Source organism: Squalius cephalus, assembly GCF_949319135.1.
Source record: "Squalius cephalus genome assembly, chromosome: 25".
Taxonomy (NCBI): Eukaryota; Metazoa; Chordata; class Actinopteri; order Cypriniformes; family Leuciscidae; genus Squalius; species Squalius cephalus.
This window is the reverse complement of record NC_137146.1, coordinates 1156191-1173852: the sequence shown is the minus strand read 5'-3', so window position 1 is coordinate 1173852 and position 17662 is coordinate 1156191. Positions and strand designations below refer to the sequence as shown.

The 17662-nt window shown below is 36.3% G+C and overlaps 1 protein-coding gene across 1 annotated transcript; it reads left to right on the top strand.

Moving 5' to 3' along the window:
• Positions 1–1571: 1571 nt before the first annotated feature.
• On the top strand, positions 1572–17159 carry LOC307153227 (uncharacterized protein). The gene is made up of 7 exons (XM_079862503.1): positions 1572–1877; positions 11955–11998; positions 12425–12618; positions 14035–14189; positions 14299–14717; positions 14808–15016; positions 15115–17159. The coding sequence occupies exons 1-7, from the start codon at positions 1702–1704 to the stop codon at positions 15295–15297; spliced, it is 1380 nt and encodes a 459-aa protein (XP_079718629.1). The 5' UTR covers positions 1572–1701; the 3' UTR covers positions 15298–17159.
• Positions 17160–17662: the final 503 nt, after the last annotated feature.

The window sequence follows — 17662 nt, the reverse complement described above, 5'->3', positions numbered from 1 at the left end:
CATAAGATTATTTATGCAATTTGTAAGTGCTGTGAAAAGGCATGTACAGGTGCTCCTTCAAAAATTTAAGTGTATAGAGCTGTGCGTTTATAATTATACTTGGCATTAAGTGTTTGTGTGTGTATTATGTATGTGAGTGTATGTATAAAGTAAGAATAAGGTAGCCTATAAAATTGAATATGTGCATATGGACTAATAGTATTTAATGTTGTAAACTATTACACTAACAAACAGAATTTTACTTATTATGCATAATTTTGAAGAAAATTCAAAGCAAATGAAAAAGGCAAACACACAAAGTAAGAGGAGAATCGTGTAAAAGGGTATAGAGACAAAAAAGAGTGGGGAGAGAGTGGAGGAAAAGAGATGAATGGAGAAGAGAAAGGGAGGACATTAAAAAAATAAATGTATGAAGACATTAGATTAAGGAGAAGATGACAGGTATGGACAAAAGAAGAGAATAGGAGTGGAGAAAGGTAAGGAGAGCAGTCAGCAGCCCAGGTCAAAAGGGGAGATGTTATGATGAGAAGAAAAAAAACTATTGAGAGAAGAGGAAAGCTGGACAAAACTTTATGAGGCAGCGCCAGCACAGGAATGATGCACAGACTTCAGTATAGGGTAAGGTTTATCTGCAGTGCTAAACTGAATAACTTGAATCTGTTTACTGTAATGCATTTAAACAGAGAGATAAGGTCCTTTGACTGGTGTATCCTTGTAGAGTAAGAGTATGTCAGTGCAATGCTTAATGTTTGCTTCTATATCTAATATCCCTGTTCTTCCAGGACTAGTGTGGCCAGTCAGACTTGATTGGAAAAGAAAAGAAAACTGAGAGACAGAGACAAAAAAAGTGAGATAGTGACACAACATCAGCAGAATAGTATAGGAAAAAGAAATGGACTGATTTTCCTGCTATCAATTGCTATAGCAGTGCACATGTTGAACTTGACCTTTGCTGCTCCCTTTGTTCGTAAATCTAGCATCGTGGAATGGCTGGTTTTCTTACTTTGGAATGCATTGTTGCATTTTTGTTGATGAGTATGATCATTTGTGTGTAGGCAGCGTCCTATAGGCAAGCAATAAAAGCTTGGTCCCATGCTGTCGCTATTTAAGATTTTAAACCTGTTCAGTATTAACGATGATTGTGGATTGATGTTTTCAGTTTAACTTGGTGTGACATTGTGACTTTTTATTTTAATAAGCAAGAAACAATCAAAAAATAAAACAAATTTAAACATTTTATTTAAAGTTTATCCCATATATCCTGACACATACATGGACCCTAGAACCGCCCCTGGCAGAAGTTGTATGACTTCGAACCGCAACTACCACAATGTTAACAGAAAGTAAATAAAGTTAATAAAAGGCTAATATGAAGTTTGCTTGACTGATAGGACAGTTTGGTGGTTGCCAAGCAACATAAAAAAGCTGCTCATTCTGTGTGATCGGGGCCAGAAAGGCAGTGCCGTGCGCCTCGCGTTCTCAAACCTGAAAAACGCGTTCGGTGTGATCGGGGCCTTACCCTGTCACACCCACTCTCACAGCCTTTCTTCCTTTCTTCTCACAGCCATCACGTTTTTTTAAAAAAAGATTGTGAGGTAGACTTGAGCTAACAGAGGTGGGTGGGGTTCATGACCCTTTAAAAACGAAAGCACACAAGAAAACTCGTTCAGAGCTTTACATCATAGATCACGTTCGGTGAAAATGAGCGGGAATATACGCAGGATTGCGGTGGCTGCAAAGAAATATCTAATGTCAATATGTCTAACGTTAATTACGACGTTAGTTATACCATGTCTTCTGTTAATTTTGTTTATGAATTTTCATGAAAAACAAAGCGAATTTCCCGGTCGTCGTTGGAAAAATCCCACTCCAGGACCGTGAGTAAAATCTTATTGGCTACTTCCAGAATTTTGTCTGAGGAAAGCTGTTTTGATCGCTATGGTCTTTAATCGGCTGTCATGGTGAGCATGTCAAACTAACGATCAAAGACTGCAGATTTTAGCCTAGGATCAGAGGAATCAATTAGGATTTGCAAAATTAGTTTCAGACGGCCAAATTCGTATAGTGTGAACCCAGCCTAGGGCTCTGTCCGGTAAACGTTCGTACCATTTACATAAATTCTGATTTGGGCATCTCTGTAGTCTATAATCACCTCTCACTGTGTGACCCCTGTTGAAGATTGCGTTCAGGAAAACACGGAATATAGTGTAGCCTAATGTGTGAAACCTTCTATTTAATTTATTTTAAACACACACTCAAAAAAATGATTTTAGCTCTTTGTTCAATTTCATTAATTAAAATGAGCATATACAACACAACCCTTCACAGAAATGATTCCAGCTTAATTTCATTAAATGTAATCAATGTAATTTTTAAAAAATTTGGTTTACCAAATTTTTTTTAATTGAGTCAACATGAATATTTTTCGTTCGTCTTAACCAGATGTCACTCAAAAAAAGAATTTTGTCCTCTTGTTAAAATAATTAATTACAATAAGCAAAAGTAACATGATTGTTTAATATTGTCACAACTTAATTTAATTGTGTTCAATCAACCTAATTCATTTGTGTGAAAACTACATGAATCATTGTTGTTGACATCTAACTGGGCAGTGGATCTGTAGTTCCCAGCATGCTTTGCAAGGGACTGCATTAAGAGGGTCAATTTAGGGAAAAAGTGTTATTTTATGTGTTTTTCAGTAAATGGAAAGATGTTGTTAGTTAATGTTAGTGTTTAATGTTCAGTTATGTTAGAAACTTAGAGGACTTTCTGTAATGTTTTTGAATTTTGTGGTTACCATTATGCAGAAGAGTGGCGACTGTGTTTAGGCTGTGGGCTCAGTATTACGCTATATGTGCATTAAATCTCATGTTCAGACTGTGGGCACTCAGTATACACTGTGTAAACCTCACTCGCAGTCCTGCACAAGTAATAAATCAATTGAACACTAGTAGTGTATATCATTAGAAGTGACCGTAGAGTCAAATTAACTAAAATTATATTGTTGGTTATTTAAGGCAGGACAAAAACTGAATGTAGTTAACCTGACAAAACTTTATCTAGCAGGAATGACTAAATTAATTTAAATTCATACAACAAGATTACAACAAATTATTTCAAACTAATTCGATTTTGTTGGAAAAATGTAATTCAATTTCGTGGAAAACCTTTCCTTAATTTAATTAAGTTCGTTCAACAGATTATTTTTTTGAGTGCACCTGCTAAAACACCTCCCAAGACACATTGGGACTTTCCTTAGACATAATGATTTGTGCAAACTGCATATTATAACTCCTAAACCAATCACAGAAAACTTTCTTCATTTTTACATTTTCAAAAAATATAATTCAGTCTGATTTATAAGCTGTTTTTCTATAAAAAAAAAATAAAATAAAATAAAAAACACAAGCTCAAACATCTTATTTGTATAGCGCTTTTCACAACACACATCTTTTCAAAGCAGCTTTACACAAAATGCATGAGTCCACATTACAATTTAGAGTGAAACTGTTATGTATTTCAGAAATGTACATATAGCCTACAAAATCAGTTATCCAAGATAAAACTGTATTAATTTAAACAATGTAATAATTTAATGCACACTGAAAAAAAATGTTATGTTGAATTTACTTAATTTTATTACGTCAAGGGGTTGCACGAAATAAATTTATCTAAATCCAGATATATTTTTTAAGTTGAGTGTAATTATATTTTGTAAATTGGTTGTACTTATATTTTATAAGTAATTTCAGATTAATAATATTCATAATTTTAGCTAAACTATTTTAAGAAGAATTTACTCAATTTTTTCAAGAATCAGCCTGTGAATCTCAACAATGGTGACAATTATGAAGCATGTTGCAGTGCATTCTGGGTGCCACCAATCAAAACTCATTCATGGCTCCCATCATGCATTGCTGCATGAATAAATAATGAGCTTATGTTCAGAGGTGATCGGTTTCAGTGTTTCAGGTCAAATGATTGTGAAATAATGATTATGTTAAAACACAACCAACACCATCAGATCACCTTTTCTCTTTGTTCATCTGGCTGTTATAACTCGGGTACAGCAGCCAAACAAAACCTAAAGTTAATGGTTTCAGGGTAAAGAGCCCAACTAAAACACACTGATCCCCATGATGGTAACTTAAAATTACGGTTGTAACATTACAGTTTTCTCCTTCAGTGATTCTGCTTGTTAACATCAGGTGTCTTCAATGTTGGCAATACAAAATAAATAGTTCTTAATTCATCTTTGACGTCTGTCTGTTATTCAGATATTTTTGTTTAAAAATTGTTAAATGGTTAACTTTTAAGGAATTAATTGTATTAATTATTACTCAATTCTAATGTGTTAAATTTAATTAATAATATTGCTTGTAATCTGCACAATTTTACTGAGTAGATATAGCGTATTCATTTGACAGTGTATGGAAATTAAATTAAACTTATTTTTTTCTAATTACTTTTAATTGAATGAAATTAACTTGTTTTAAACAAGAGCAGTGAATTTAAAAATTAATAATAAAAAATAAGTAGGATTAAATAACACATTCTAATCAGTGAAATTAACCAGTTAAATACATGTAACATTTACAAGGGGTCAGAATCATTTTTTTCAGTGCAGAAACAATGAGCTCATTGAAGTAATGAATACTTGTTTGTTAACAAATGATTATGACATTTTAAAAAAGTGGCTTAGCATCTGTCGCACAGAAGCCAATGGTTTTTGGTTCAAATGTTATGATGAAATATCCTCTATTTTATTATTATTATTATTATTATTATCATTATTATTATTATGCTGGTATAATGCTAGCTAATACATTTAGGCTAATTTATATTGATAAGATTGATATTTCACGAAATAAAACAAACTAATTAGGCTATAATTTTTTTGCCGTCATTTATTAGAATTTCAGCATATCCGACCTAACAGATCCATTTATTTATTGATTGTGATTCCAGTGATGGCTGCATTGTTTCCGATTCGTATGATTCAACCATTTTCAATAACTCTAGCGTTATTAGGCCAAGTCCAAAAGTCAAAATCAAAATGTATTGAAAAAATATTAATGTAATATTTTACAAAATTCACAACATGTTTTTATTTACCGACATATTCTGCTTCAATCCATATTTGTTGGCATTTAGACTTTCAAAAAGAAAATTTTCACTGTGGTGGAAATAAAACTTTGCTCTTGCATTCTTGCTTTCGGTCAAGTAGCTCTTACACATTTATTGTTACGCTCACATAGAGGTAGAGCGACGCCAGAGTAAACAAGGGAGGGAAACAGAAAGAAACATAAGACACAGACTAAACCACAGACCGTAACATACATTACAAAAAAATAGTATTGTATGGGCCTAAAATATGACGAAAGACACAAAGCTTCATTTAAAAATCTCATTAGAAGATTAGATAGAATGTAAATATCCTATGACATGACAAAAATGACATTCGGTACAGTCTATATATGTATATAGTATATATACACACAATATGTACAGTAAAATTCCGGTAGTTCTTGTGTTCAAGTGGCAAGTTCTATACATTTCCAAAAATCTTTCAGAATTGAAGTTCAAGAACGTTGTGGTGGAAGACCAAGTCTGTTTTCAATGGAATAAGAGCATGTCATTGTTAGATAACTCCACTAACGGATCATGTGGATTGTGGAGATGTTGAGAACCATGGATTCAACATTCGTAATGATTTTCATGATATATTTTGTGATGTAGACAAAATTGTCTGCAGATGTAAATTAGTGGCGTGATCAATTAAGTTCATTGATTGCAATTTATACAAAAGTAAATATTTGCTGCATGTTTGTGTTGACTATGTAATTCTTTGGGGTAGAGGGGAAAAACTTATATAACAAAACCCTTCATTGAAAAACTTTATGATAAACATGTTTTTTTTTTATAGATACAAGGAATGCAAAAAGTGCTGCATGGGGTGTAACTTCAGTATTTCTAAAAATAGACCTACATGATTTGGCATAGCAGAAATCCAGCACAAAGCGCTCCCTAGTGGTTTATATCTCGTTGAAAACACTTGTGCTGTATATATGTAAACCTATTTCTGAACATTTGTTAACAATCACTAAATTTAATATATAATGCATCCATAAAAACATTAAACATCTCTGTAAGGATGCAGGGTTGAATCAAAGGAGGAAGCAGGATCCACGTGCAGCAGCTTTATTAGATAAACTCAAAACTAGGCAGACAGACTTAGACAAGGGAACGGGATTCGGGAACGGGATTCGGGAACATTACAAAGTCAAGAACTCACAAACACTGAAACAAGACACAGGGTTTAAATACAGTAAGAGACTAACAAGCTAAACAAGATAACAAGGGGGTGTGGTTAATCAGAAACACCTGGGGAGACTAATAAACAAGAAAAACTACAAAGGACTACAAAACATGGCACAGGACAGGAAATAACAAAAGTCCACACAAGACAAGGAGAACTCAAGACAGGAATCATGACAATCACAGTACAGGGTGGGCCATTTATATGGATACACCGTAATAACATGGGAATGGTTGGTGATATTAAAGTCCTGTTTGTGGCACATTAGTATATGTGAGGGGAAAAACTCCTCAAGATGGGTGGTGACCATGGTGGCCATTTAGAAGTCGGCCATCTTGGATACAACTTTTGTTTTTTCAATAGGAAGAGGGCCATGTGACACATCAAACTTATTGGTAATGTCACAAGAAAAACAATGGTGTGCTTGGTTTCAACGTAACTTTATTCGTTCATGAGTTATTTACAAGTTTCTGACCACTTATAAAATGTGTTCAATGTGCTGCCCATTGTGTTGGATTGTCAATGCAACCCTGTTCTCCCACTCTTCACACACTGATAGCAACACCGCAGGAGAAATGCCAGCACAGGCATCCAGTATCCGTAGTTTCAGGTGCTGCACATCTCGTATCTTCACACAATGCTGCGTGACTTCTGTGTTTTAAAGCAACACTAAGGAACAGTTTTTACCTTAAAATAATGTTTCCAAAATCATTTCAGTGGTTCAAGTCGTAACAGGGTGAAAAGCACTTCTGGATTCGCTTTGCGTCCCTTGGGTCGCGTTTCTGTAGTTCAAATGAGATATAAGAAAACTACAAATTTGACTTGCTTTACGTCAAGCGTTACAAAAGTCATTATTTAGTTTTCCTTCGTTTCTGATGTCGCAATACATCATACTTTCATGAAATCATGCATCATACTCAACCTTGTGTGTGGACATCGTTCATTCCAAAGCCGGTGCTTGATAAACAGCGAGCGTGCGTCGGCTGCGGGCAGCGAAATTATTTACGACAGCGGTAATGGACAATTCCACTTACAACCTGTAGGGGGACCGAAGAGGAAAAGTTCCTTAGTGTTGCTTTAATGGGCGCGCGCTGATCATTTGAACTGGAGCAGAGGGCGTTACCATGGAAACGGGGCGGCAGCTCAACTGACAAGTATCAACACTCTGTCTCTCACAGTTGTTTTCACTACTTTCAGGTAAGTTTAGTCCCTAAAATTACACAAATAGTACATATAAATGTTTTTGACACTTTCTTTCATGTAAATGACTCACTTCCGTTGAATATTTACTTTATAGAATTTACTTTATAAATTTACTTTATAGACTTCTAAAAAGTTGAGTTAGCATCTCAACTGTTAGGATAACTAGAGGTAGGCCTAAGTTAGGTTAACTATAGACTTGAGCTGTAAGTTTGGGCTTTTAATTGCATCTTATGTGTAGATGAGAGATTTTGATAGTTTTGTAAAGGTTTTGCTGGCAATTGGTCAATGGATGAATGGAAGTAAGCTTACCCTCATATACCCTTATACCTAAAAGTATGCACTGTACGGTTAATTCATAGTTTTGACGTGACGTAAATGCCCTTCTGGAGGGCAAAATAAGGCTTTCCTCCATTGCCCACCAGTCATTTTTATCAGGTTTGTAGTAATGTAGTTAAACAGTGTTATTAAAATATCAAATTCAATATACCTCTTATTGATGATGCATAGTTTGTATAGGTAAGCAGATGAACACAAAACAAATTATTTACAACATAATAATATTGCTTGTCTTCTTTCTCTTTACAGTATTGTTTGCCATCTAGTCCTGATCACAGAATTTAGCTCCAACCCCAATTAAGCAGACCTGAGCAGCTGATCCAGGCTCACCAGAAACTCTGCAGAACTTTGGTCTGGACATCAGTGTTGTAAGTTCAGAACATATTGCAGGAGATCTCAACATTGTTCTCAAGGTCCACTTACATGCAGAGTTTTGCTCCAACCTAGTCCAGCACACCTGAACAAGCTAATCAAGGTGCTAAACTCTGGGTGTATATCACTCAGGTCTCTAGCTCAGTAGGCCCGACTCAATCAGCCCAATGGAGGCATCCGGTCAGCGGGTGAAGGTTTTTGCACAATATTTTCATATGCATTACCTCGTTATTTCATCTGACTACATAAATGAAAGGGTTTTAATGATATCTGTGCATCATTAAATGTGAGCGAATGTTTGACTATTCTTTTTAACATTTTACTGAAAATAATGTCAGAGTCCGTTAGAATAAAATCAAAAGTTTACAATTTATTATGTCAGGTAAATGTATCATGCCAATTTCATAATCGGTTAAAAAATAATAGATACAAAACATCAAATGCTCTGGAATAAAGAGAGAAGATGCGAACCTTGACATTAGGAAATACATGATGCTGAGAGTCTTGTTCACTCTCAGCATCATGGGCCAATTTGGGCTACAAATCGCCTTGAGCCTCTTGTTGCATTTCATTATATATACAGACCAGGGCAGAAACCTCTTTTCAAATGTAAACATGAGTTCACAGTGGGAATTTACATTAATCACCATCTCAGACTTACTGGGGGCAGAGGTTGATTTACATGGAAACATTTGCTTGCAATGGGAATTTGCATTGAGTTTACATACATGCAGAAGACCATTTGCCTAGAAGACCCACCCTCCTCTGTGTGCGAATTATCTCTAAATTCTTAAAAACTATATTACCTTTTGGTTTACTTCTTTTGGAGTGAGACCTTTGTACCAGTCACACTGAGACATTTCAAATGTTACCAAACATGTAATACTGTATGATAATTATTCACATTAAGCCATATAGATTCTTGGGTGAATTTTGGTGATCTCAGCACGAGAGAGAAGGAATGGGGGAAGAGGGAAAGAAATGTAGATTAGGATGATTCGGAGGTGAGACTTGCAAGACAATAGTGCACAAGAGCGAGTTCAAATGTTAATTTCCTTTGTTCTCTTAGTTCTCTTCTAGTTTTTCCATCCTTACAGTGGTTAAGGGCCGTCTTAATCACAAAATCCTTACAGTGCACTGAAACATTCTCTCCCTAAAAACTTACTATGTTCCCTCATCGGAAGTTCTGAAGCGCAAAACTTTAATCACACAAGACAGTTCGCTACAAAATGACGTGATTTTAAAACACAAACCAATATTATATTTCAGCATAAACATACATGGCTAGACAGGTAATGTCTAATCAAGCAAACATTTACAATTGATCTATGACTGAAATCTTGCACACACATGTAGAGGGTAAACTCAAGTGTATACTTTACATTTTGGACAACCATTGTTTTTTTTACATTTACATCTTGGTTATTGTTTTCTTTCTCACTTTAGATGCTGGAGAAAAAACAGCCAGGTTAAAGCATTCAAAGTGAAACTTCTGTCGTGGCTCAATAATCTGGGATTAGGATGGTGGAAGGAGCAGAAGAACCAGAAGATCAGAGATCATGCAGGGATCTACTGGTGCCCCTGAGGAACTGATTTACCTAATGTGTCAAATTTATCCAAAAATGTTCATCACTCACCTTCATGTCGTTGCAAACCTGTTAGACTTTCGTTCATCTTTGAAACACAAATGTAGATCTTTTTAGTGAAATCTGAGAGATTTCTGTCCCTCCATTTCACAGTTTATGCAACTACAACTTTCAAGCTTCAGAAAGGTAGTAAAGACATTCTAACAATAATCAATATGACTCCAGTGGTTTAACCTCAACTTAATGAACCGATGTGAATGCTTTGTGTGTGCAAAATGAAATTGCATCTTTATTCACAAAATATACGTCTCTGACACGTGTTCATGGAGCACCACAATTCATCAGTGTTGTGTTGGCGTGAGAGCCGGCCATCTCATGGTGCAACATGCGTCGGAGATGCATCATTTGTGAATAAAGACATAATTGTTTGTCTGCGCACACAAGGCATCTGTTAAAAACATTTTCATTTGTGTTTTCCACAAAAGTCTTATTGGTTTGGAGCGACATGAGGGTAAGTAATTAATGACAGAATTTACAATTTTGTGTGAACTATCCCTTTAATGTTTTCTAATGTTGTTATAGTTAGTCATTGTTCTGTTTTATAAATATTTTCAATATTTTAAAGATTTATTGTTTTGAAAAAATATGTTTATACAGAAAAGATAGATTAATTTGATCAAGTCACAGTAAAACTTTTAAATTGTTTTTAAAAAAATTGTTTCAAATAAATGATGCTCTTTTGAAATTTTGATTCAAAGAATACTGAAACCTGTATCTTAGTTTCCACAAAAAACATGAATCCATACAACTGATAATAATCATAAATGTTTCTTGAGCATCAAATCGTCATATTAGAGTGATTTCTGAAAGATCATGTGACACTGAAGACTGGAGTAATGATGCTGAACATTCAGCTTTGATCACATGAATAAATTAGACAATTTAGTACATATTTATATGTATATTTATTTATAAATTCATAGAAAAAAAAAATTTGTAGTAATATTTCACTATATAACTGTTTTTAGGGTGTGTTTGATCAACTGCAAACTTAAGATGTAATCAGGAAAGTGTTTTTTACATGACACATGTATTTGATGTGTCAATAAATGGTTTGCCAGTCTTTTGTGAATTGTCTTATTTCGACAGTGATTATGAATATTAAATATAATCATGAATTCACGGTTGAAATTAGTCCTGTCATTAGATGTCTTTTCAACTCACTTGACACCCTAATTTAGATGCGAGTGGGACGTCTTTTTATAGGCGTCTTTTCAACGACCTGAAAAAGACGGCTTTTCAACCAAATTTTAACGTTGTTTAGATGTCTGGCAATTTTCTATGTCTTTTCAATGAGTTTTTGCTGGGTGGGTTTTTGGCACTTTTGGTCTCAAATGCGGTCTTTGATCTTGAAATCGGCTGAAGAGAAATTAAATGCAGCTCATATTTTGCTTTCAGTGACATGTACTTGCATATAGCGCGGGAATTGAATTTCGTTCACACATTTATGTGTACATGGAACCGTTTTAACTGATAGCTATGCTTTAGAGTTGATTAATGTTGCCATAGCCCTTTAAGGTTGGTGTTATCTGTGAAGGTGGGGGTGGTCAGTTGTACAGGGACACCGGCATGTAAATGAAGGTGAAGGGAAGAATAAAAACAACACGTTCTTTTGGTATCCCTAATCTGTGTTGTGTCAGTTATTGAGACAAATCTACATATCCGATCAGTAAACATGCATGATTGACCAGGTGTAAAGAGGTCCATTGGAAGTTTAATTTAAACCTGAAAACAAAAAAATTAAAGGATTTTGACAAATATAAAACTAATAAATTCTGTAAAATGTCCTGCTCAATTTTGTTCATTTAATGGTAATAAATTAGATCAAAAGGTCACATGAAACAAAAATTAGTTCAAGTGTATCCAAACTTTTAACAAGGCCAGAAAAAAATATTTGTGAGAGAATAGTTTGTGAACAATAAAATGTGTTTAGTGAAATGCTGCAGCAGCTGCTCCTATAGTTTGGGTTGGGGTCCACTGGACTTCTAAGACCACTGCATGTGCTGTGACACATAACAGACATTTCCATCACATGATGTCATCATAAGCAATATGTTGTCTTTCTTTTGCGCTTCTAGAGACTCTAGCTGGTTTCACCAGTGTAAAATGACTGATGGCACAGGTGAGAGAGTTTAAATTTCAAACCATGTATAAAATGTATTAATTCCAGCTTTTACTTGAAATAACAATTCTTCTATGAAGTTTTAATAGCAAGTGCTGAACACGACAGAACAAAGTTCTAAGGGTCATGTAACCCTATATTAGTAAATGCAACAGAAAGGATAGGCCAACATTTGCATATCGTTGGTAGGCTATGCACTAGCACTTATGATATAATATATTTTAATTGACAGCATTTCTTAAACTATACATTAATATGAACGTACAAAATCAAATATGCATCATTCATTGTTATGCATGTCCAATTTGAGCATAATTGTAACATTATATTATCAGCTTCTTGAAGTAAAAATACAAAAAAACTTTTACTTAAGTGTTGCTACCCTAAAAATATTAACCAAAGGACTAACTGTGTCTTGTACCTCAGACCTTGTTGACACTGATTCCACAAGCAGTCCTGAGTTCATCCAGAAGCTTCTTCCGACGGCACAGCGAACGGCTCTCCTCTATCACATGTCTTACCTGTGTCTGGGTAAAGTCCCAGAGCTGGAGCGTCTGATCAGAAAACGAGCTCTCGAAACACAACTGCTGTTCGGATCCTCTGAGGCTCTTCTGCTGAAGGTATTCATCCATGTTAATTATGACCGCGGTCATATAGGGATTGTCAAAGTTTTTTTGTTTTTTTTCCCGTCATCTACTGAATTTTTCGTCAACGATACCAGGGACACCGAAACACCGGGGAGCATGAAATTTGGTGGGCATGTAGCCCCACTAGACTTTTACGGAAAAATTTCGTTTGGTCCCTGGGGGCCACACACTTGGGAATGATCACCGACACCTGTCATCATCCAATCACAGCTTTTTTTAATCACTGTTTTGAGACAAATCATGGTTTGATTTGCGAACATCCTCTGCCGTCTGGTCGCTTCCGCTTCAAGCCGGACTCGTCTCGCGCTAACGGTAATTTCCTTTCACTGTCCACGCTTTGATTTCGGCTAATCAATTTTGGCGAATGCAAACAACGTGATTATTGTTCATGAGTCTAACATCCAGCCACGCAAGAAAACATGTAATCTACCTGAGGGAATAATATGCTCAAAAAACATTTCTGATTATTATTAATGTTTTAAAGCTTTTAGAAAGTACATAGAAAGCTTTTGTAACATTATCTTAACTGTCACTTTTGATTAATGTAATGCATCCTTGCTGAATAAAAGTAGGCAATTACTTTCTTTATCTTTTTTCCCAAAAAATAATCTTACTAACCCCAAACTTTTGAACTGTAAGCCTAGTCTATAATGTTAAAAAAGCTTTCTATTTTAGATAAATGCTGTTATTTTGAACTATGGTTTGTTTGTAATGTGACTTTTTTCATGTATGACATTAAAATTATTTTTAGAATTAAATACATAAACAGGTTAAGCAATACAAATGTGTTTATGTCTGATAACCTTTTAAACACAAACTTAACTGCAGACACTGAAATGACGTACACTGTGTGATACAGTACAAATATTTTGAGTGTCCCTCATTTTCCTATAAATAACCACAATTGTCCCGCATTTTCCTTTTCTTAAGTTGGCAACCCTAACTGTCACACACACACATGCAGGAATACAAACAAACGCAAGCATGCACACACACTGACATCCACACGCACAGACACACACCCATACACACACATACAAATCCACATGCACAGACACACACACACAAACACACACATGTACGCATGCATGCATACATACACGCACAGACACACACATACACATACACAAACACACACACATACACACACACACAGACAGTCATGCACATACTACTACTTTTTTTAGGTATATACATAAACACGCAATACAGCCAAATTGCTCCACGTCACTTATTTTTGTGGAAAGCCAGTGCAGGCCTGAGCGGCGGTCATATTTTGTACCGTCATGCGGTACATCTAGTTTTACAACAGCTTCATTAAATCCAGACTTAGGTTCATGATACAAACAGTGAAATGTCCCTTCTTGTCTCTTATTTCTGCCTTTACAGTGTGCAGGAACCAGCGATAACCTTGTCACATCACTGCTGCCCAGTCTGAAGGTGGCTGTAGAGAAAAACAAACCAGAATTGGCACTGAAACTCCTAGAAAAGGCAAAAGAATGGATCGGTGACATCATAACGGATGTTAAAGAAATTGTGAAGAGGTAAGTATATGAATTTGAAGACATTATCAAATGAAATACTTGCATAATGTTCAAAAACCATAACAGATTATTAAAATAAAATATTTTGAAATATCTGATGCACATCCAGGTATGATGAACATAACAGTGACGTAACCTCATCAACCAGTGACATCATCAGTGTAAAGAAAGAGACAAAGGAGAAGCAGCAGCAACAAACCAGTGAGATGAAGGCACTTCAGAAGATTATTGATGGTCTGGAAGCAAACCTTCGTAACATCAGTAAAAGGATATTAGACTATGAGAAGAAGATTGACAAGATAAACTCAGAGATAGATGAATGTAAGAGCCGCAGAAAGGAAGAAAGTACTTTTAGCTCCTTTTGGAAAACGATTACCTCCAATACAGAGAATGATCAGATCAGAGCTCTTCGTGCTGATATATCTGAGACCACTGAAGCACAGGATCGTCTGAAAGAGCAAGAGTGGAGCATCCAGAACCAGCTGATGGATCATCAGCTGAAGCTGGACAAATTGAAAATTGAAAACGGTGAGACGCTACATGTTTTCTTGTTAATGCTTACACCTCGTGTGTATTTTAGGTTTGCTCATCTGTTTACTTCTGTAACGGACATCACAGGTCAGATGGCCAGCGTCACACACCTTAATAAAGTCCAGAAGGGTCTGTCTCAAATCCAGCAAATTCTGGTTCAGCTTCAGAAGTTCTGTGAGAAAGTGGGTTCTTTGCTGGACACGGTGGAGAAAAAGACCTTCGCTGGGGAGATTTGGGTTGAAGACCTCACTGATATGAAGGAACAGTTCCTGGAGTCCATAGATGCAGCTCAAGAGGTAAACGATGATGATAATGATGTCTCTAAAGTTCTGCTGTTGTGAGACTTTTAAATTGCTTGACCTCTGACCTCTGATGTTAAAATGAATTTGAACAGGAATGGACAAAGTTTGGCATCAACTCCAGGAAGGCCTACAAGATCTTCAGTGTTCAGTCGATTGAAGCCTACACGTTCCTGGAGATCAGTCCTTCATCTCTGTCTAAAGAAGAGTGGCAGAAAGAGTTTGAGAGCGTGAAAGAGAAACTACAATATGTCAATCCTGCAGCCATTACTCCATGAGACTCAAGAGAAAACAGGGAAATATTATATAATTTGTGTATCCTACTAGCTAAATTTCACATACATAAACATTTACTGGCTCTAAACCTCTCTATTCAAAGATGATCTAGACAAGTACATGGAAACTATCCAAAGCTCGGTTAATCCCTGTTTTGCTTTTGGTCTGTTTCTGTGTTTCTTCTTCTTCTCCTTCTTCTTCTTCTTCTTCTTACAGCTTACATCCATTAGCGTTGCACTACTGCCATCTTCCGGACTTATTTTCCTGTCATGTCCATTTACATCATATTCTTCTCATCAGACCTGTTCTTGTTAAAAAATAGAAAAAACTTCCTCTGCTTTGTTCATTCTCCCTACTTTCCAGTATTTCTGTCCCGGGTTTTCCGACTTTTCCTAATTCTTCCATCATCGTTTTCCTCTTTTCTTCATAGTGTCTGCAACTCAACACATGCTCTATAGTTTCTGCAACCTGACAATAGCTACAAAAAACATTTATTCTGTTGTGGGAGGTGTTTGTTTTTATCCGGGAAGAAGACTGGATTGATTACTGCAGTCTGATTGGTGCCACGTCCTGATTGGTCAGCTGACTCCTGGTCGTTCATTAAAGCATAGACATCATATAGATAGCCGTCCTATCGACCGCTACTGCCTACTGGTGCTGACGAGCCGTGCGGCCGCCATCTTAGAGCGGTCACCCGCTCCACTCAGTGTAATCTGTACGGCAGGTGCAATGAGCTGTCAGTAATAGTAATAGAATAATTCAGTAATAGAAGTAACAGTAATAGAAGAACAGTAATAGAATATTCTGATATGACCAGACGTCCGAGATCAAAACTAGGACATTTTGACTATCAATCTGACTGAAAAACAAAAACCTAATGTTGTGTCTTCAAAAACAAAACGGGGACAGAGGTAGTTTTTTTCTGTATTTAGCTAGGGACAGTAGGGGTTGGAACGATACATGTATTCACAGGGGCGAAGCACCAAATGTTTGGCCCCGGTCACAGAACCAAGGGATGGGATTAATAATATAAATGTAAATAATAGCTACATATAAATATAGCCTTCAAATATATTTCAAATTTGAGCGGACGGGAATTCTGATTTGTCGCTACACATGCGCTCAACAGACTTCTCTGTGATTGGCTACAGTGCTCAACAGACTTCTCTGTGATTGGCTACAGTGCTCAACAGACTTCTCTGTGATTGGCTACAGTGCTCAACAGACTTCTCTGTGATTGGCTACAGTGCTCAACAGACTTCTCTGTGATTGGCTACAGTGCTCAACAGACTTCTCTGTGATTGGCTACAGTGCTCAGCGCTGCAAACAGGACCATTTGAATGCAGCCGTTTATCTGCGTGTATCTAATTAAGTCTCTGTACTCAGTAAAACCGTGCAGAAAGACTTGTATCGTCACATTTGCACAATTTAATTATATTTACTTTGTATAAAGTACCGGTAGGCTACTTTTGACAAGACTACTTAGATTGTGTATGAATATGTGACAGCAAACATGAAGCTGCGTGGGCGAAAAACATGTAAACAATTTTAAGACTATTTTGGCTATACTAATCGCTGATCTAAATCAGGGCTATTGCCAAGCCGTTAAACGTAGACCACTGATTGGGCTAAAAGCAGACTACACATAGCCCGTCCAATTCAGAGCTAAATCTACAGATCGACCATGTCATGAAATGGCACTCGCGCCTTGTAAATATTATTACCAATGCGAACATAATGGGATATCAACCATCTCATGCACTGCCTGGCCAAAAAAACTACAATTAATCAGTTTTGACTATAAGTGGGCTACAAATAGCCGGTCTGACTAAGAGCTAAATTGTGGCTACGCAAAGAACATATCAAAGAAATGAAACCAAACACCCTGTAATCACAGTTGACTGTGCATACATGATGGAATATCATACATCTCGTAAGTTATTTTGCAAAAAATGACATGTAAGCAGAGTCAATGTTATTTTGGCTAAAAGTGGGTTGCACATAACCGGACTATATCGGGTCTATATTTAACTGAGACGGTGAAATGACGGCTATTGCTTGCTGGGTAGTTAATGTGATGATGTTCAACAGTGTTAATTTAATAAGTGGTTCTAGTTGTTAGTCCCTTGTTCACTTTAAGGGGTGTGGTATTAGGGGATCAGGGGGCTAGAGAGTTGAGAGCTAGAAGTGTGAGCGATTCTGCAGTTCTTAAAGGAGAACTCCGGTCAATTTTAACATTGAGCTCATTTTTGTGTACATTTGGAGTGCTGTCAATACAGAGAACAACGACAAAAATCGGTGTTGCCTACACCGAGTTATTCTATTTTTAAAATTTGCACCCTGTTGACTTCAATAGGGCAAGTAGTA

Bases quoted from the DNA above. Each gene is read 5' to 3' on its own strand.
- LOC307153227 (XM_079862503.1), top strand. From the start codon at position 1,702: ATGAGCGGGAATATACGCAGGATTGCGGTGGCTGCAAAGAAATATCTA. The intron at 1,878-11,954 runs GTGAGTAAAATC...TTGCGCTTCTAG, and splicing joins AAAAATCCCACTCCAGGACC to AGACTCTAGCTGGTTTCACC. The intron at 11,999-12,424 runs GTGAGAGAGTTT...CTTGTACCTCAG, and splicing joins TAAAATGACTGATGGCACAG to ACCTTGTTGACACTGATTCC.